Source organism: Rhodamnia argentea, chromosome 2 (genome assembly GCF_020921035.1).
Source record: "Rhodamnia argentea isolate NSW1041297 chromosome 2, ASM2092103v1, whole genome shotgun sequence".
In the NCBI taxonomy this organism is placed as follows: domain Eukaryota; kingdom Viridiplantae; phylum Streptophyta; class Magnoliopsida; order Myrtales; family Myrtaceae; genus Rhodamnia; species Rhodamnia argentea.
In genome coordinates, this window is record NC_063151.1 from 26,028,019 (window position 1) to 26,048,863 (window position 20,845).

At 39.7% G+C, this 20,845-nt stretch overlaps 3 protein-coding genes and 1 pseudogene across 6 annotated transcripts; 1 reads left to right on the plus strand and 3 right to left on the minus strand.

Moving 5' to 3' along the window:
• Positions 1-1,939: 1,939 nt before the first annotated feature.
• Positions 1,940-7,490, minus strand: LOC115737429 (DNA-repair protein XRCC1). 3 transcript variants are annotated; one of them, XM_048273751.1, is made up of 10 exons: positions 7,257-7,490; positions 6,251-6,528; positions 5,970-6,158; positions 4,539-4,647; positions 4,073-4,158; positions 3,772-3,882; positions 3,130-3,216; positions 2,635-2,803; positions 2,168-2,436; positions 1,940-2,127 (listed from the first exon to the last, which is right to left on the minus strand). In XM_048273751.1, the coding sequence occupies exons 2-9, from the start codon at positions 6,524-6,526 to the stop codon at positions 2,258-2,260; spliced, it is 1,206 nt and encodes a 401-aa protein (XP_048129708.1). In that variant the 5' UTR covers positions 6,527-6,528; positions 7,257-7,490; the 3' UTR covers positions 1,940-2,127; positions 2,168-2,257. The 3 variants fall into 3 exon arrangements, with proteins under 3 accessions (XP_048129708.1, XP_048129707.1, XP_048129709.1); XM_048273750.1 differs by having other exon boundaries at positions 6,251-6,538; positions 7,257-7,489; XM_048273752.1 differs by lacking the exons at positions 4,073-4,158; positions 4,539-4,647 and having other exon boundaries at positions 6,251-6,538.
• A 2,480-nt stretch (positions 7,491-9,970) lies between these two features.
• Positions 9,971-15,646, plus strand: LOC115737564 (centromere protein C). Of its 2 annotated transcripts, XM_030669740.2 has the most exons (12): positions 9,972-10,236; positions 11,092-11,297; positions 11,386-11,474; positions 11,559-11,658; positions 11,792-11,925; positions 12,029-12,553; positions 12,620-12,732; positions 12,820-12,904; positions 13,075-13,160; positions 14,412-14,529; positions 14,617-14,724; positions 15,375-15,646. In XM_030669740.2, exons 1-12 carry the CDS (start codon positions 10,075-10,077, stop codon positions 15,500-15,502), a joined length of 1,854 nt encoding a protein of 617 aa, XP_030525600.1. In that variant the 5' UTR covers positions 9,972-10,074; the 3' UTR covers positions 15,503-15,646. The 2 variants fall into 2 exon arrangements, with proteins under 2 accessions (XP_048129697.1, XP_030525600.1); XM_048273740.1 differs by having other exon boundaries at positions 9,971-10,236; positions 12,029-12,732; positions 14,442-14,529.
• Positions 15,647-16,862: 1,216 nt separating this feature from the next.
• LOC115737563 lies at positions 16,863-19,574 on the minus strand (annotated as a pseudogene).
• Positions 19,270-20,324, minus strand: LOC125312483. The gene has a single exon (XM_048273781.1). The coding sequence runs from the start codon at positions 20,123-20,125 to the stop codon at positions 19,586-19,588; it is 540 nt and encodes a 179-aa protein (XP_048129738.1). The 5' UTR covers positions 20,126-20,324; the 3' UTR covers positions 19,270-19,585.
• Between the last annotated feature and the right edge of the window lie 521 nt (positions 20,325-20,845).

A 20,845-nucleotide genomic window follows, 5' to 3' on the forward strand; every position in this document is an offset into this window, starting at 1 on the left:
GGTGTCCATACGAAAGGGACAAGAATCTCTTTAAAACGAAAAGCAAAAAAAAAAGAGTTGAAGAGAGAAACGAGTTGTACAAGCATTTCAAAATTTTTTCCTAAGAAGCTACAATGCATTTATGAATGCAGATGGTCGGATTTTCAGAGTATTTTATGTAATTATCATATATTTATCGCGTGTCAAGTCATGAGTGAATTTAACCAGGCAAATGTACTCAACCAAGTCCACCGATGGCTTGACACTTTGATACTGCTAAATATTTTCTCCATTATAATTAAAACATAGCGCTTCAGCACAAAATGTTTGACAACGGTGTAACTGTAAATTTACCTATCTAATGCATGAAATCATCTAATTGGACAATTGATCGTAAGTGTTTTTTTCATTTTTACTTTGGAGTAAGAAGTTTCATTCATATGCAACGAAGATGTCTCTAAACATAGCTGCACCTAAAAGGCTTCGAGCCGTCAAATTAAAATCCCACTTTTAATTGCGCATTATATTAACCCCGACTTAGGAAATACGATTCTTCATAAAATAATAAATAAAGGACTGCGGAGGCACGGCCTTCTCAAGTTTGTGGATAAGTCTGTTAGAAGTCCTAAAATTTATCAAGAAAGTACGATAAATCCTAAAAATTTTGAAAAGTACAATAAAGTCCAAAAATTTATCACAAAAGTATAATTGAGTTATAAAACTTTCAAAAAGTACAATCAAGGCTTAAAACTTATCAAATTTATGAAGTTAATTCCTTACGTAGATTTCACTTTTTGAAAGTTTTAGGACTCGATTGTATTTTCGTGATAAATTTTATGACTCAATTATATTTTTCGAAAGTTTTAAAATTCAATTGTAATTTCGTAACAAGTTTTCTGAGTTTCAATGCAATTACTCTGAATTTATTTTCATGCTTACGCACGTTTGCGCTGACCTCAGTTGAATCTCCACGTCACGTGACGCCAGTTTTTCACTAAACTATCCACCCCGAAAAAGAAATACTCAAATAACCGATACAAAATTACATTATATTATTCCTCATTTCACCCTACCATTTCCTTCCTTCGGGATGTCACACTCACACCGACACTCTTTTAACACAAGCAGCATTTTCAGTTATGTTCCGGTAAAGGAGCAGTCTAACCCACGAATAGTTGAATGATAATGTAGTTTCAAACAAAGGAAAGATGTGTCTATGGGAAAAATTGTCCAAAATAACATAAATTAACTGGATTTTTTTATTAATTCAGTCTTAAACATTTCAATTGTATCGATTGAGTTTTAAATATTTTTCACGTTTTGCTAATTAAGCGCTAACGTAAATAACTTTTAATAGTATTTTATTAATTTTCTTTTTTCTTTTCATTTTTTTTTTTTGACCTTTCAACCTCCATTGGTTGCCCCTGCCAACCCTCGCAAGGCTATGCAGAGAGCGACCCTACCCCGAGGTCGGTGAGGGCGGCCTCACCTAAGGCTGGCAAGGGTCGCCCTTGCCGATCGTAGCCTTTGGCCAATGGCCCAGCACCCGGTGAAGGAAAAATAGAAAAAATAAATAATAAATAAATAAAAATTTTGAAAAAATGTTTAAATATTATTAAACATTACCACGTCAATGTCAAGTGAACCACGTAGGATGGGCGATGTTCACGTTAGCGATTTCCGATCAAAATTAATCGCATGAATTCAATTGGCAAAACATTAAAAGATTTAAGATTCAATTGGCACAATTAAATTATTTACGACTGAATTGATCAAACTGCAAAGGGTTTGAAATTTTTTGGACAGCTTTCCTCGGTCTATGGCTCTATGCCATCCAACCCCCACTGGGCCCGTGCTAGTGCCACCGGGCAAATTCCCGAGACATCTTCATGGGAATTTTCTACGTGGCAAGTCACCTAACATGTCAAACCGAGCGTAGTTCATACCGGCATCGTCCCAATAGATAGGTCATCTTCAATAAGGCTGAAGCTAACAATGGAGCTCGAATCGGCAATTAGTCCGATTGAATCCTAATATCACTTATGCTGCATCATGCTGTTTCAGCATGTAGAGAGACTTCTTAACTGAGAACACCTTCAACAGAAATTTACCATTCGGGAAGGAAGGAGACAGCTGCTAGCAAACCTACGCATTTTTCCAATCGACACGTCTGAATGAATCAATGTTGGAATAAGGCGAAACTTGCCACTAAATACGATGTAGCTAGCTATTAGTCGCAAAATCTACACCATTAAAACAAACCAGATCCAGTTAATACTCAAAATTCTGGAACTTCAGCAGCCACTGTGTTGTATGCGAGTTCTATTTCTTCTTCGGTCATTTCGATGGTCTCGTCGCTCTCGTATCCAGCCGCTGCATCAGCAGAGATGGCTTCCTTTTTCCCTTTGGATTTCCGATCATCAGTGCTAGGCTTCTTTCGCTTCATTGAAGCATCATGTTCCAAATGACTGTGTTCTGCAGCGGCTGGAACTTCAGCAGCCACTGTGTTGTATGCGAGTTCTATTTCTTCTTCGGTCATTTCGATGGTCTCGTCGCTCTCGTATCCAGCCGCTGCATCAGCAGAGATGGCTTCCTTTTTCCCTTTGGATTTCCGATCATCAGTGCTAGGCTTCTTTCGCTTCATTGAAGCATCATGTTCCAAATGACTGTATTCTGCTTCATAAATTTGCTTACAGTCCACGGCCTTTCTGTGGAGATTTGCATTTGAGATAGAAGTAGCAGTATTTCCAGACCCCTCAAGCTTAATCAGCTCCTCCACCACGCGAGGAACGATGTTCCACTGTTCAATAATTCGTTGGACATCCTGTATCAAGTCATGTATGCATCAGCAAAACTGAAAGCTCGAATATCCCATGCCAGGACACACACGTACTTTTTGGATATCAGGCTCATGCCGATCAAAACAGACAACTCAAAGTTCAAGCTGTTTCACTCACTTCCTATAAAAATCAGTGTTTTTCCTCTTCATCAAAACATACGGATACACCAACCAAGACATATTTAAGATGCAAGTTTGTGCTTAAATTTCATATTTAAGATGCAAGCTCATGCATAGAAATATACACCAGTTTTTGTGAGGATACTAAAATACCATTTGGGAACACACCAGTTTATGTGAGGATACTACACCTGATTTTGCTCAAGGGCATCAACTGCATCTTGTAAGCAAGTTAATATCCCTTCAGCTGCTATTTTCTTTATCTCATCTGCTGGAGGCTGCAAGGTCAAAGCAATTATAACCACTTGATGGAAGGTAAAACTTTGTCAAATGAATTAACAGGCACCAAGATGCACGGATTCGAGCTCATGGTTTAAGTAATATCTACAATGAAGGATACAAAAATAATGAGATAAAGGAACTTTCAACTATGATACATTTTTTTTCTCCTGCTTCTTGATACTTTCCCAGTACATTCATGGATTCTTTCTTAGTGTAAACCTTGATCCCACCAAAAGCAGACATTTATGAAGAATTTATGATCTAGTGCAAATTCAAATCTAATGATAAAAAATGAGTGACAAAACAAACAACAAGGAAAAGAAGAAAGCTAAAGCAATCAAAGATGAGAGTAATCCACCATTGCGAGAGAGCCCATACAATGTTTCGTCAACAAGTACAGATGTAGGAAGTTCGCCCGTCAAAAGCATATGCCAAGGAACAAGTGGCAAACCCAGAATTGTTTTATTTTTCCTTTTGGTCAGAGCAAAATTTGGTAGATTACACAAAGTATTCATCAAACATGACAATCCACCGAACTTAAGGCCACCAACCTTTTCTTCTTGACTTTCCAGCCATGTGGTTGTTCTGCTCAGATCAATAATAGCCCAGCTCTTCACTTTTGAAGGAATCAATAAGTCCTCAGTAACATTAGAACTAGCCTTCTGCTCAAGAGAACAACAGAACAATAAGTACTGTAAACAAGTCGATTTAAAGATAACTGCATGAACGTCTAGCATCTTCATACAGTTAAGGAAGCACGCATGCATAGAGATATCAGCAAATAAAAGGTCCAATCAGTGCAGACAAATATTTGAGAAATTCAACATCCTCAAACGATATACATTAGTAAACCTTGGAGGAGGCAGCAGTTGATTGTCTGGACTGTGATCTTTTCTCAACGTGCTTACAATAACCTCTACTTGGTGAAATCTCTGAACCTGAAAGAAGGCTTTCGGGGCATCAAATTTACAGATGTCATCAAAAGTTTAAGCTACCAAATCACATTTAATTTATTTGTCATGCCATTCCAAAATAAAGTCCATCATAACATGAACCCCTTATGCAACCATCTATTGTGTTCCCAGCTCCTTGATGCACTTTACATTTTCCAGTCTTGCAGTAAAAATTGCAGAGAGTTAGAGACTGGGTTTTCCCACAGATTGCAGCATCAGGTGATGCTCCATGATCCTTCTCGTGATAGAATTGAAAACCACCAAATATAGGGCTTTACTATCAACATTCCAGAGAGGAAAAGATACATGGGCATCATATATAGATCCATTCAATCCCAAAGGTAGCTTCTACCAAGGTAGACTACCTCTGCCAGATTTATCTGAAATACTCCTTCTCCATGGTTTTCCAGCATGCATTAAATAGCTTTCGATGTCGACTAGTTTTCTCTGGGTGTAGCACTCCGTTATCCACTCCTAATATACCCAAGCAAATGATCAAACGATGCTGGTTTAAACCACCACTACTCATAATTACTATGCAAATGAAAGTGATAAAAGTAGGGAAAATGTAGGAGAGCATAGTTTGATGAGCTCAAGCAAAATGCAGTCTCTCACAATAAAAGTTATTAGTTAAGCCCCTCTGTTAAGAAAATAGGGTATGTGAACCCTTCTCAGCTCTTAATCTGTCTCTACAGTGTTTTTACAACTGAAAATAATAAGGGAGAGAGATGGCGTCCACATATACACACTCAGATGTAAGACAATTATGTTGCCAACCCAGTCAGTCTATCAGCCCCGTTGAGCAAGGCACGAATACTTTTATAGAACCACGATTTCCCCGTACTGCTAGTCCTCCAGATTTGCCTGCCTTGACAAGCCAAACTAGCTAGGATCAACATGAACAAACTATATACAACTTGAAAGGATGAGCCCTTAATTAATACTTCACAAATGAGTCTACCTATATTTTCTTATAATCGAATCTGCTGCAAGAGATTAACAGAGTAGTGTTACATTCCTCTCTTCAGTTGAACACAAGTCTTTCTTTTGCTTCGAAGGAGAAAAGGTAGCAATTTCACTATTTGGATAGAAAGCACTGACGCAGGGATTTTCATTCATTTGCTCCATCCCAGCTGCCTGAACCACTTTTCTAAAGTCTATTCCTCAATGAGTAAGCCCAACAACTAGTAATGCAAAAGGTCTTCACTAATCAAACAGTTGGGGCCTTTTTTATTGTTCATCGAGCAATCAAGCAGCCCTTTCAGCTTGTACCTATTCCTCCAACATCCTCACTAAGCGAGGGCTACCCAGGGCTGGACAGAGGGAGGTCGCTTATGGAAAGCGGCAACAAGGGATGCTAAACAGGCCACCTACTCATGCAGGTCATCAGAAAATGAAATCAAATACTTTGTGGAATTACTTGACTTGAATGCAAGAAAAGAGCATTTATCGGTGCACAATATCAAAAGCTCCTGCAAAAGTCCCTTATAATTAGTGACGTAATTGCTCATAACTAAGGGAATCTTATAACGGCCTACTAGCATATCAACAATAATCTGTCCATGAAGTCAGGAGAAAGCATCTACATCAAGAAAGAAGCATATAGCGTAGAAAACACGTTGACTATTTTGATCATCCCACTCCATCTTTCTAGAGTAACGAGATGTCTAGACCAAAGCAGTTGGTTTAGGTGACACATGCATGTAAAAGAAGATACTTCCCATTCAAAATACCTGCTTACTACAAGGTCAGTTTAACCAATTAACAAATTGCATCAGGTAGTGTGACATTGGCACCTTTGCAACAATTGTTCCATTGTTTGCCTCGACTTGTCGAAACTTTGGAGTGTTCAGAAAAGCACAAATTAGTAGTGTGCAATCAGAGTTCCAGTCAGGCTGATATTCTGCTCCCATTTCAAGGGCCTGGGATCGCAACGTACTGCGCTCTGGATTGACGAAACCCGATAAGACAAAAACCACGCCCTCCTGTATGAATAATTTGCAACCTGAGCCCACTTGAAGTGCAAGTCAGTAAAGACCTTGCCAAGGATACATATCATTGTAGAAAAGATTGGTACCAGAAATTTGGAAAATTGCAAGGTGTCCAAGCTCGATGAAGAAGGTTTCCCGCCGCTTTCAGATTTCTTGGCCAGTGTACTGCTCATGAGTTCTCCATCAAGCCCTTTGTCTTGTTCAGGCCTCTCGTTTTCTTCATTGTCTTCATCTTCACCAGAACCAGCTGCTTTCTTGCCATTCCTGGAACTCCCTTTGTGTTTGGAAGTCATCCAGGAAGGAAGACTTCGTTTTGCAGTCTTGTCCCCCTCATCACTCGGACTCGTTTTTGAATTGGGCATGTCTAGATACACCTGCAATTAGCAGGATTCTTTCAATCACAGGCTGCACAAAGTATTGACACAGCCAGGCAACAACCATAATGTGCAGCGCATGGGAAGCAACATTATCGAAATTTAAATATACGGCAAGAGTCGCTGGTATCAGTGACAAGGAAATGCGAAATTTTGATGCACACTGCATATCGAGGAAACATGGACTAGAACAAGAATTAACATATCCCCAGCTCTCACTCAGCAACTCTATCATAACGATAGCGAAAATTGCATCACACCCCATATCAAAGAACAGCTTTTTTAAAATCAAATAGAGGACCGCCCCGCTTCTGATACAGTGAAATAGGGCATACCACAGACAACGCATCCACTGAAGCTCTCGGTGAAAATCAATGTGCACATTCTCTGGTCTTAAGCTATAAGGGGCGGCATCAAGCCAATCAAAAACCAACAGTTCTAAAATCAAGGCAACGGCAGAATCGATTCAATCATCACAACGAAGCGCTGACAAAATTATTCACCAAAAAATGCTGAAGGCTGTGACTCCTCCGCGGGAGGGAGGTTTTGGGGGGGAGCGAAGTCACCACGACCGGTTTCCCGATTTCATGCGTGAACTCCGAGCTCACACATCGCTCCACGAACTTTTCGAATCAGCTGGAAGCCAAATTCTCAGCAGAATGAAACAAGAAAAGCTGCAATGAATTCGGCAGGCACTGGGGAAGAAAGATCGGAGTACCTCCTCGCTTCTCCTGGGAACAAGCGCTGAAATTTCCACCCTCCCTCTTCTAAAGCAGCAGCAGCAAGCAAGATGGTGGTGCGGGGGACGTCACTTTTGGGAACAGAAATCGTTTCTCAAGCTGGACGGCAAAGCCTTAGCGTCATGGGCAAAGAACCAGCAGGAGCGATTCCATTTGAATCCAGCACTTTGTGAAGTGAAGCAATTTCTTCCTCCCTCCTTCCCCTGCATGTTTCCCTGCTTTTGCTCTGTTTTTTTTTTTTTTTAGTGTGTGCATATATATAATATTCCCTCAAAGTTACCCTTTTAACCCCATAAATCTTTTCACCAAAAAAAAAAACCATAAATCTTTTTATAAGAAATTTGTGCATTTATATTTTATTACAATAACTTAATTTTTTTTTATCTAAAACATGTAATATGCCGACTCTCAAATAGAATCCTAAAACCGAACCGAAATCGACAGTTTCAAAACCGACCTATTCGATTTTCGATTGTAATCTTTAGGAACCGAAGATCACAATATCGATTCTCTGTTCTAGGCGCACCCGTGATGTAATTGTTGTGATAGATGATTTTTTTCATTTTTTTTATAGAAATTACGAATATTTCAAGTTTCTAAGGAAAATTATAAAAGGTTCTTTCGATTTTTTTTTTTTAAGATGCAATCGATAGTCACTGTTAAAATTTAAAATGCTTTTCAAAATCAAGGGATGGCATGGTAAATATTCCCGTTACTGTTTATTTCTTCCGGAAGATTTGAAATATTTCACTCTAAATAAAAGTCAAATTATCCTATAATGAATTAATTGGATACGTGAAAAAAAAAAAAAAAAGAATACAAACTCATGAATTGATATGCTTTATTTCCAATTTTTTATTGACACTTTGATTTATTACTATTAACCCCGTTCCTTTACTTAAGTGCGATTTGGCTGGATGCTAATTTCTATTGTCCTTCACCTCAATAATAAGCTTTCGTCCGTGGGATCATAATCCATTTTTTTTTAACAATGAAAGCCCATCCAAAATATCAAATAATAAGATCAAAATGCAATTTATAAAATGAATAAAGTTTGTAATTTGAAATTATTTGGATCTTTGTAACGCGATCTCATAAATCTTTCGTGTCGCACGTTTGAACTTGAACTTAATACCTTTTCGACTCTCATCGGACAATTCTTGTTTGATGTCGCGAATATTCAAATTTTCACATGTATGTGCTTGCGCACTTTTTGCTAATTATTCATGTGATATTTTTTTTTCTCTCCCATCGGAATTTAGTGTTACATAAAATTCAGCACATTATAAACAAGAATAAAATACGAATTTGGGATGCGTCAATATGCTGAGTGATGTGAGAGTTTCGAAATTTTGAATATGGAAGATAGTCAAAATACGTTGCTCGAAAGATTCAGATCGGGCGGACGATTTAAAAATGAAAGTCATTTCAAACGGACCTAAAATTTACACAACTTTCGGCTTAATCTGGAGTTTGCAATTTCCCAAAGTTTAGGGCGACTTTTCACATTAAAAAAGAGCCAAAACAATGAGAAACTTACCTTCTCGAAAGAAAAAAAAACGACAATTTAATGGGATCGATGACTTATTCACGTAATCAAAGACAAGACTTCACGATGTGGAGAAACTTTTTTAAATTCACAGCTTGTTTGGAGCGATTTTAGCTTTTAGCTTTTGACTTTTTATAAATCTTATGACACGTTTTTTTATTTTATTTTTTGGGAGGTCTATCCTATTTCTAACACTCCTTTTTTACTTTGTCTATATACAGAACACGAAGATTGAATCCCGCACTTATGATACTAGCGTCCCCACCATTCAATCTCTTTACGACACCTATGTTAACTTTGTTCTTAATTTTAGACATATGGAATTTACATAATATATAAAAGTTGACTCGTAAATTAACACATCACCAATTCACGATCTTTTAAAATTTAAAGGGAAATTTCTAAATAAGGATTCAAAGTGCTATCATTTTTTCAAGTAAACTTGTTTTAAATAAATGTCTAAAGTGTCTTCATTGTCTCAAATACGGGCATGAAGTGCCCTTATTGTCTCAAATAAGAACCTAAAATGAATATTTGTTTCAAATAATGGCCCGAATTCCATATCAATCTAAAAAAAAGACCTAACTCACCTGTTGATAGAGGCTTTTTGTGATTTTCTTTTTTCTTTAGTTTTTACATATTGTTTTTCAAAATTTTTTAAAAAACTAAAACTTAAAAAAAAAAAAAGAGAAAGGAGATATAGGTAGGAGAGCGCTACCCCATCGTCGACTCTTCTTGAGGCGCCGGTGGCCTCGTTGGCCATAGCTGCAGCCCCATCGCCACGGCCATAGGTGGGAGGGCGGTCCCCTCTGATGTGTATTTTCTTCCCTTTTTTTTTACTTTTTTTAAATTTTTAATTTAACTAAAAATTAGGTTAGAATTATATTTTGATAAAAATGCCCTTAATCGATCGAACTATTTAGTCGGTTGGCTAGATTAGGCCTTTATTTAAAATAGTCATGGTCGCTTCAAACTCTTATTTATAACAAAGAAAGTATTCCGGATCTTTATTTGAAATTTTTCTAAATTTAAATAATATTTTAATTCTTTGGCAAGAAAATAGGAAGTTATTTTCTTTTGATGAGTCGGGGCAAATAATACCCCTTGGGCCTCGCTCCCGCTCTTTCCCCTTCCTTTTCGAAATCGCGGAGCCTCTCTCTCTCTTCCTCTCCCTCTCTCTCCTCATCTCTCCACGAACCTTCCATCTGCTTCACTCTTCACCCTCCACAGCTTCGATCGACGCCCGAATGGCGAGCGAAGCTCCTCGGCGGTCGGAGCCGGCAGATCCGCTCGCGGCGTACTCCGTTCTCTCGCTCTTCCCCCGGACGCTCGGCGTCCTCAAGGAGGCCCCGAAGCCCTACGACCTCGAGTGCGACCTCGACTCGCTCCACGACCACCTCAAATCCATCGTACCGTCTCCTCTCTCCGCCTGCTCCGCCCTCTATTCGCGTTTAATTAGACTCCTGTGCTGCTTTTTTTTTTTTTGCCGGCTCTCTGCCTGTCTTTCGTGTGTTTTTTTTTGCTCGATAGTCTTGAGAACGGGACGTTTTACGCGGGCACTGGTGCGCGGTGCGGAGTGAAGACAGAGAGTGTGAACACAGGGATCGGCCCTGATATGCTTGGGCAATGTGTCGGCACCGATTGACTCCTCCTGTTTAACCCCGTAATCGATCTACAGGATAATTTACAAGATATAGTGACACGAGTTCCTGAGTATCGCGCGGTTGACGCTAGTAGGGAGCCTTATGCTTATTGCGCGAGGAAATCAATCTGATCAGTAGCATTTGCCACCAATAAACGAATTATCCTTTCTTCTTATTTCACTTTAACATCTTTGTTCTATTGTGTTCGGGGGTAAAGTGATTTTGGGATAACTGTTTGGTTGGCGAGGATATACAAGGGCAATTTAAGTGCTAAGAAAAACTTATCGGAACCGTTTTGTTTTCTAGTAACTGTCCTTCGTAATTTTTCTTTGTTCTTTTGGTAGGGTTCTTCATTATTGTACTACTTCTTCTGTATTGGAAGTGTTTATCTACGAAATATCAGGCACTTTTGCTTCTTGTTTGCGGGTTTTGTCATATCTTGACTCCAACATTTGGGTATTAAGAATTAAATTCTCGGTCCACTTGATAAGTTTTGTCATATCTTGACTTCAACATTTGGGTATTAAGAACTGGCTGTGAAGCCTTCACTCATTGCCCATCTTTTAATTGTTTTATAGGACTTCAATGGGAAATGTTGATTTTCTTATTGCACCATTACAGGCCTTACGAAGTCCCAAAAGACTTTTAGATCAAGCCAAGGCTATTGTCAGCAATAGTTCAGAACTCGTAAACATTAGTATCCCAACTAAGGTAGCATCTGAAGACAAGAACAGAGTAAATGCAGTGATGGCAAATGAAGTTACTAGAAAAAGAAGGCCTGCTTCGGGGCGCGAGCGACCTCGATTTTCTCTGAAGCTTGATTCCAGGTAAAACTTGTTCAGAATCCTCAAAGAGTATCGACTTTAGCTTTTGTCCGTCAGCTTCTGTTAAGTCGTGTAAATCTTCATTTCACAGCCATCCCATGGTGACCTTGGAGCCAACATTTGATGTCGATATATATGAAGATCCAGATGAATTTTTTCAGGCTTTTGAGATGTTTGACAGTATGTTTTCTCCTGCATTTCATAAAATCTTCCTGTATTTCATGAATTATGTGGATTAACTCTTCTCTTGGTATTGGTCATAAGATGCCAGGAGCGAAATACACAGACAGACTGGAGTTCCAGTGCATCAGAATCAGTACGATACTGTGAGAAATGCACGTCCACGCCGACCAGAAACCTTGAGGTATGATCTTTGCTTTTTTCTCCTCTTTTTTTTGGTTGAGCAACAAGATAGAGAAGAAGTTTTTTCCTTTGATTTTTGTAACATATGAATAATCAAATTGTCATTCTGACTTGAGAATAAAATATATAACCAGGAAGTCCTTCAAAAATCGTTTTGATCAATCTGTCATATGTTCGCAAGTGACATCTCAAAATGACATTGTCCCTGGACCAGTCTATACAACACAACCTGAAGCAATTGAATTGACTGAAGAAACTGAATTAGCTGGTAAGTAGAGGTGGTTGTCAAGTGTTAAATCTCAAGGTGGCTTTTTTTATTCTTTCCAATTCCACATTCTCAGTACCTGATCTGATAATATCTGCCATGATAGGTTCTGAGATGGCAGAAAACAAGGTTGATGAACTTTTGGATGATTTATTATCTGGAAATTGTGAAGATTTTGATGGAGATGGTGCGGTCAATCTTTTACAAGAGCGCTTGCAGATTAAACCTGTTAACATCGATAACTTGAGCCTCCCTGATATGCAAGATATTAGGGGGAATGACTTGAATGCTTCAGAGAGAGAGACATCACAGCATAGACAGGCGCTTTCTGATATACAGAACATTTTGAAGGGGCTTCACAGTAAATCACCTTCAAAAAGTGGGGATGTTTCTAGAAAAAACATACCCTCACCCCAAACAAAGAGTCCTCTTGCCCCATTGATATTGTTGAAGAGACGTAAGTTTAAGGATAACTCCATTGACCCATTTTCTGCTGCTAATATTGATGTAGCAGCCACAAAGAATTCTCCCCTCTCTAATTGCTTGAGAATACACTCTGACGGCACTGGCACGAGGAAAGACCCTAGTACTTCTGGAAAGTCCAAATCACCAATGGTTGAAGAAGATGCCGGTATAGTAGATAATGTGCATCATTTCAAGCACATTACTGGATACTATTCTAATGTTTCAATTACAGGTCTGTCCCGGTACAGTTCCAATGATAGCAATGAAAGGTTTAAGTTGGATTTCATGACATTAGAAGAGGACTTACCCGATTCTTCTGCTGATATCGATAGTCGAACAGAGAAGGTGAAACGTCCTCTTTTGTTTGTTCTCAATTCGTGAGTGCTCTAATTTGGTTATTTGGGATAAGTAATGCACAACAATTTGCTGCAGGTAGCAGTCACATCTCCCCACTTTGATGTGGGCATGCAGAACTCTACCATTGGAGAAGTGAATCACAATGAACATAATCAAGAGGGTATGTCCCCAGCTTTCTAAAACATGAAGCTCTCGTCTGGTACTGTAGTCAATGGAGACTTTCAGTAGACTGATTTTCTCTTTTGTAGTTTTGAAAAAGCTCACCTCACGCAAGTACGTCAATTTTGATCTAGAAATTTTCGCATACTATGAGACATCTTTTGCCAACAGATACTTCACACCGTTCTACATTGAAAGATGATGGAACAGGTGGAACCTTTGCAAGTACTGACAGAGCTCCTGAGAAGCAAACTGAGGTAATCCCTTTGCTGTTGTGGTTCTTTTGGGCATCTAGAAACAAGTGCAGAATGGTGTCTATGGGTTGAATGTTAAATTTGTACCACAGAAATGATCGTTGGTTATTGCTCAATGCTCTCTTAAGTTTATGGGTTTGTTGTTTGCATCTTATGTGCAGTGCAGCATGCGTTGTTACTGAGACAACAATGAATGTCTGTGTGGCAGAATGTGGTTTTGCATTTGGCGGTTCTGTGTACATTGACACTGTCTTGCTATGTTATAATTCCAGAGTTTGTAAATCTATGCTCACGAAATGACTCAGTGGCATCTTTAATTAATTGAGAAAAGAACAAATCCAGTAAATTTCTTTGAGATGAACTTGTAAATTTTATAGTGAGTTTTCCCTAGATACATAGCCAATTGCATTTTGGATATATTCTGAATATACAAATCATGCTAAAGGTGAAATAAAAGCCCATTTCGCCTTATCATTTTTTTTTTTTTACAAAAGAAACTAAACAAAAATAAAAGATGATTTCCAATTTATTCATCAGTAAATGTTATCGAGATGAAGAATGACTCCATTCTGCTTAATAATATTCCTAGTTTTGTGTATAAATTGAAGTGATCTTCCTAATGGTTCTGAATATTAATTCTTAGTTTTTTACTTTGTTTCTGTATATTACATGATATATTAGGAGTTCTTGCCATGAAATATAGTCGTTGTGCTGGAGCAACATTTCCGCTTCTATGAGAGACCTATCATTGACAGAAATGCACAAACAACATTAGTTGCTAAGTGCTAACACACTAGCTGGTCCTTTTTAATTTAAGATGTTGCAGCTCTAAGAATTTAACAATAAATAAAAAATACAAAGCCTGCGATATTTGACAGCATTGAATGCTATTGTGAATCTGTTTTTGGATCTTGCATGTGATGGTATCTGAACGGTGTTTGCAAGAAAGAATGCTCTACTAGAGATTTAATCTTTAACAGATAATACAAGACATAGCATTACTTGTTAAACTTGGGGCTGGTCCTATTCACTGAAGGCCTGCAGCTAACACTTCTGGGTTACTTGGAGAGGAGACACTACAGCTTCTGTTCGTTATGTCCGATATCTTGCGTCAGAAATATGATTTTGTTGTTACGCTTTGATCTGTGCTCCCTCCACCTCCCTTTGTTTCACTTTAGGTACTCTAAAGTGTACCTTTCTCTAGCCCATTGTCTTGACTAACTGTTAATTATTATTTTTTTGGGCAAATACTAGCTTTTAATTGACTTTGCTGGTGCTCCCAAGAATTCATTAAGTGCCCACAAAAAGTCAAAGGCACGTCCATCCAAGGATCGCCTTAGGAAAGGACTTTCTAGGAGGCAAAGCCTTGCAGGTAGTTTTGCTAGCATTTATATTTGAAGTGAGATCCCACTTGCATGTTTGTATTGTTATGCCATATCTTGATTTTTTTCCCCTCTAGCTGCTGGCACCTCATGGAATTCTGGAGTAAGGAGAAGCACCAGAATCAGATCAAGACCTTTAGAATATTGGAAGGGTGAACGATTTTTATATGGTCGCGTGCATGAGAGTAAGGGCCCCTCACATGCTTCTTTGAATTATCTGAGGAAATTGTTCCGGTCAGGAAGGTTGTTTATCATATGCCGTGTCAGAATTCTCTTGCTTGGCAACTGAGTGTTTTCTTTTCTTTGCTTTATGCCCCTAATTTATTGCGTCTACTATCAATAGTATCGGAGTTTTTTTTTTCCTGTTTCCCCAATTTTTAATATTATAGCTCAAATGTTTTAAAAATGGTCTGAGAAAGATTTTATTAAGCAATCTCTACGCAATCAGGTTGAAGCCGAATGTCTGTTACGGCATATCGGTGCTTTGCAACGTGCCACTGTCTGTTAGGTTTATGGCAAGTGATAAAAGGTCACTTATTGTGCTTTAAGAGCTGAGCAATATTTTCCTGAACAGTTCTGTTTATCCTTATAAAGTTTCCCATTGAATAAATTTATATGAGATACCGCATTACTACCTGCAACAAGCTATAGAAAGCTGTTTAAATTTGACCACTGCCATGAATGGACGTCCTGTTATAATATCACAAGAACTGGAAATTCATTTGACGTGATAAATGCTGGTCATTGCTATAAAACTGTCAGAATCTTGGATTTTCTCCCTTTCATCCCTACCCTGCAGTGTGGAAAACCTAATCCTTAGCCAATCTTGTTGCAGGTTTAGCCACTGTAATTGGCATAAAGTATGTATCTCCAGGAAAGGCTGATGGAAAATCCACTATGAGGGTGAAGTCATATGTTTCGGATGAATACAAGGAGCTTGTTGAACTAGCATCGCTTCACTGAGATGCCATGTGGTCTTGTACTCTTGTTTGCATCTTGGGAAACTTTTGTCCATGACTGGTTGAGTTCATATTGAACATAATTTGATGTTCAGTAAACTTATCCCAGTGTATAGTTCTGTCTCTTCAAGTTTGACTCTCCTTTTCACATCTTCCCTCATGGCCACGTGTTGACATTATCTCTCAGATTGTAAATGTAGCCTAAAGTATTGCTGGGAAAAAGCAATAAACGGGTGCCAAATTCTGCGATAGGATTCCTATACTTTATAGGGTTTGAAGGGTAGGAGATCTAAGGAATCATCTGTTTAGATGGTTGAACGATGACAAATGAGCTTCAAAGAAACCGGGAGAGATGAGATGTGCCATATTAGGTCCAGGCATACTACAGTTTAGTTTGCGTAGTCCGGATGAAGGAAAGAACTCTTTTCCTTCTCCTGGCTATGCTTTGTCAGGATCATCTCAGGTTCAGGCAGCAAAGAAAATTTTCACCTTTTGGAATGAGAAGCATGACGGAGAATTCACATTTTCGGGTGCTTATTTTGTCCTTGATGTTCAACAGTGTCCCCTTGAAGATGTCAAACACAGATCCTACTCTTTACAGTTTAAAGTGAATTATCACCATAACTTGCTGCCAACTCCCAAGGAGCAACCCAAAACAGCATATCCTTGGCTTTGTCTTGAGCATACATCCTCTTTTCATTATTATTTTTTTCCTCTTGCTTTTTCACCAATCTTCTTGCTTTCCTGCCAAGGTCATTTCCCGATGTATCTGTACGTATCGCTTTCCTCCTTGAATTCATGTTTCAGCCGTAAGAAGCCCTTGCCATCTCCTCAACCACGTAGTCAATGTCAAACACATGAGCGGAATGGTTTGCCCTTTTCGAAGCATTGAGTCCGGCCGTGCTGGGCCAACATTAGCTGTGTTTGGTGCTTTTTGTCCCCAGTAAATGTTTCTGTTTCTTTAGAAGTTAACCCCAACATAATTGAGAAGGCAAGAGTTCCACAGTTGAAAGCTGGTGGGGTGTTCTTTCTTAATTGTACAGAGTTCAAAATAGTTTTGTAGAAGTTTCTGAGTCTCAATTGAAATGAGCATATGTAAAGGTCACACCCAGCACAAGCACAAGGCCACAAGTCATGACCAGCAAAATGCAATTCATCCAAGGAATCCGCTAAAGAAATACACCAGGAGCAAGCATCCATGAATGTACTTTCTTTTGCTCCTTATCACAGTGAATGGATCTGAAAACCCTCTGCCACTACGCTAAATTAGTTAATATACATACTGTCGCACGATGATTAGTGCTCTCTGAATGAACTGTGTACGATCAAGGGAATGGGAATAAGACATTGCCAGTTTCAGAAGTTTACTTTGTTCTCAAGCAATGGAAGAGAACCTCTGTTAATTTCAAGTACATGTGCTGTTATAGGTACATCCGCTCCGCTTTTCTCCTTCCTCTCATCCCCATCTGCTCCCTCACCGATGGGTTCTTGAGCAAAAACCGGAGGTTAAGGGCGAGAGCTTTAGCTCCTCGTTTACCAAGAGGGTGAAGAAGCCCTGTTTCATTATGCTCGACAATCTCCTTCGTGCCCCCTGCATCAGTTCCAAGCACCTGCACCATTCCAGCTACGTGATGGCAAAAAGTTGTACCCATTTTGATCTCTCAGACGGATGCAAAGTGGATATAGAGGGGCACAGGGTGCATTTTTAGGGAGTGACACAGGACCTACTAAAAGTCGGAAATACGGCTAAAGAGAAGGAAGCTGTCCATGGATCAGAATCATCCTATCAATATTGACAGGGAAGGGAACTAGTGATGCTATATTTATGCAGACAGACAAACGAAAGAGAAACCTAGGAAAAGACAAAAACTAATCTCCAACTCAGAAACAAGAAACACTAAGAACTCATGTAGAAAACAAACGATCGCTGATACGATGTTCAACGAATTTCCTGGACTGGGAAGTTGTTCTTACCGGAAGACCAAATGCCATCGCTTCAAGTGTTACTCTCCCAAATGTTTCTCCTAGCCCCTGCTGGCCATTGAAAAAGTCACAATACCATCCATTGACCAGAAAAAAGAGAGAAGGAGATGAGATCCCTGAATATAGAGATCCATATTGTTTGGTTTATCGGTTCCGATCAGCATATTCTCTGCTATTTGATTGTTTTTCTGCATTGCACTACAGAACCACGAGATTCAGGTTTAAATCAGGGTGATAACCAAGACTGAGTGCAATCATAGAGCTGCAAGTCTATGGAAAGACTTGAAGGATACATCCATCACGCTGCCATGTTTTCAACTAGAAGCAAGTGATGAGTGAAAAACCCTAATGCCTTGTATGGTTATTCATGCGAGATTTTGCGGGACCACTCTCAATAGATGAAGGCGTGGTTTAATATTTAATTATTCTAACAATTCAAATACTCAAAAGTCAAGCAGATTCAATATGAATGTTCAGCGATATGCAGGATTTACTGGCCTTAATGTCAAAACTTGTCCAGAATGAAATTGAAAGTTTCTTCCTCTCCGTTCATTTGAACAAATAGAGGTACTTCTCAAGGTTCCCTACCTGGGAGTTCATGACGTAAGCATCAGCAGCCGAATAAAGTGGAGCAACATGTGTAGTTGCTGGAGTCCATAGCACTGACTTGGAGAAGTTTGAATGCAGGGATAAGAATCTCAACATTTCTTCGACATAAGGCGGTTTATTGCTTTTGGATCCCACTGAACCTATGAATATTTTCAATGTGTTGCCGGTCATTCTTTCGTTCTCTGATGGTACTTTTCTCCTTATTCAGCGACCTCTCTCAGACGGCGCAGCAATCCTGTCAGTCAGTGCAGTTGATAAACCAGACAACCTCAAGTTTTTCCTCTCTGTCTGGTTGGTAAGATCTGAGGGGATAGATTGTTCATCTGTCAATCCTAATGACCTTGAGTGATGCCTAGTAACCAAATTAACATGTCCTCCTCGAAGTCTAATTGATTCTTACGAGGAGTGATTTTCCATGACCAGACGTGCCGATTCAAGAAGCAAAAGCTGTCCTTTTCCCGGATTTATGCTGCTCAAAGTTATCACAAGCATGTCTTCATCTGTCAGTCCCATCTCCTTTCTCACAAAACCTCTCAGCTTCTGCCTTTGCTCCATCATCCTTTTGGCGGTGAAGGATGGTGTATTTAGAGAACAGGCAATCCCAGCTACAAAAGCTAGTTCATCATTCACTGATAATGGCACTATTGCTGGTGCTGATCTCAGTTTAATTTTCTCTTCTTCACACCAGGCTAGCCATTGTCTAGACTGTGACTTGGAGAGAAATACCAAAACTTTCGCTCTGTTTAGCACCATTCTAGAACGATCAAAGTACTCGCATCGATTTTCCATGATCCACCAAACAATCTGACTCGAACTAGCAGGGTATCGATCGGTATGTTGTTCTGAAAGTAAATTCACCATTGAACTTACGCTTGTCTAAAGAGGAAGCATGGTAAATGATAAACGTTCAAAGATGTGCTGTATGAAATTATGCCTTGGCTCATATTTAAGCTGTGCCTAGATATTGAAATGCTTAAGATTGGATGGAATGAACATATTGAAAGTGAAAGAAAGGAACAAAAGAAAAGTATAGCCAACCATGAAAATTGAGAAAATTTCGATTCGCTATTTATTGCTAAGAACTGCTTACCAATCCATGATGCACATACGGCCGATCCCGCCATGACAAGGTTGGCCCGCGGGGCGGCTTTGAAGCTGAGCTCTGCACGATCTTCAAGCACCCTGATCCGTCTCTGAGTGAGTTGCCGCATCAAACCGCCCTTCTTGCTGAGGGCCACTACCGACACAGTTGCCTGGCAGCTCAAGAGCTCATTTGCCAACTCCATCATGGACAGTGGAGCACCAGTCATTGAGAGTTCATGAATTATCAACACGAATGTCCGCGACCCCACGGCCTGTCCGAAATCCCCCTTCGAGTCGCAGGTTCCTGATTGTTTCTTCCCAATGCTGCCGATTAATTTATCCTCTATTGCGCTGAATGGACCAACAATCAAACCATACGAGGCATTCTTCGTAAGAACCATCTCCTTCTCCTCTAAGTTATGGCTTTCATTGCCGCCGTGGCCTTCCTTTTCCTGCCCAATCTCCCACGTGAATGTCGGATACCTCTTGTGTTCCTCTTCCTTAAAAAGTTCGGCGATCTACCATCTGCTCTCTGCTTGTCCGCAGTTCTCCCCTGTTTACCTACCAAGAAGTTCTTACTATTTTCTCCATTTTCATAGTGGCTTGGTTTATCAACAGAACCCATGACATTATCCTTCTTGCCGCCTTGAGCCCACCTGGGTTGCGCATAGAGCCGTAGGCAAGACCACAGAACGATCAATAGCAACCAATACAGCAATCTTTGGCTTCGGAACCACTCGAAACCTGCTATGCCGGTTCTAGTATCTCTTCTAGGATGCCGACCGGAATGCAGTCCCTGGGACGTCGGAACATCGATAGGCGTCGAAACTCCTGATAAGGTGGAGGAAGTATAAACATGACTGCTAGACTGCATCAAGGAAGGCTGTCCGACTAATTTCATGTATAACCCCACTCCGTTCATATCCTCCCGGGTTGCTTCCAGCTTTTCCATCTTCTATCATGCTTCCGTGCCACATAGTCACCGGAATCGGCACTGCAACGAGGCATGTTGCAGGATGTTAAACATAAGAGTTGACCATTTGAAAGAAAATCCTGAGAGAAGAAGATGAGCTATGCAGCCAAAAGGGTAGGAAGAAAACTGCAGAACTAGAAGATGAACCGTTGAGTTTGACCGATCAACCCATAATGGGTGAGAGAGAGAGAGAGAGAGGTGGCATTCGACATGAACAAGGACAGGGAAGGTCGAGTTCCGACAACTTGGCTTTGAATTTTTTAAGGAAGAAGATGGTGAGGGGAGAGGGAGAAGTTGCAGTCGGTAATGACAGATCAATAACTTCGTTTTCCTTTTTCTTTTTTGCCCTTTTGAATAATATTTAAGGTAAGGATATGCGACATTTCTATGTTGAGTATTTACATGGACTTACGGATCATTTATCAAATGAGGAATTGTTGGTAGATGGAATCGAAAATTTAGGCACGGTCAATATGAAGTTTCCGATTCCTTACCAATCTGCTTTTATGTGATTAAGAGGAAAATTCTGGTACTTATTTTGTACGTAGCATGAGCAATCCTACGTGCGGGACTATTGTAGTTTTTCCTTGGAATTTTTTTGCTGGAGGATTTTTTTTGTTTTTGAAGTTCATGCCAAAAATTAGAGGTGAGCATGGTTCCGAGGTAGAACCTAGGACCCAAGATCGAACCAGTGGGAAA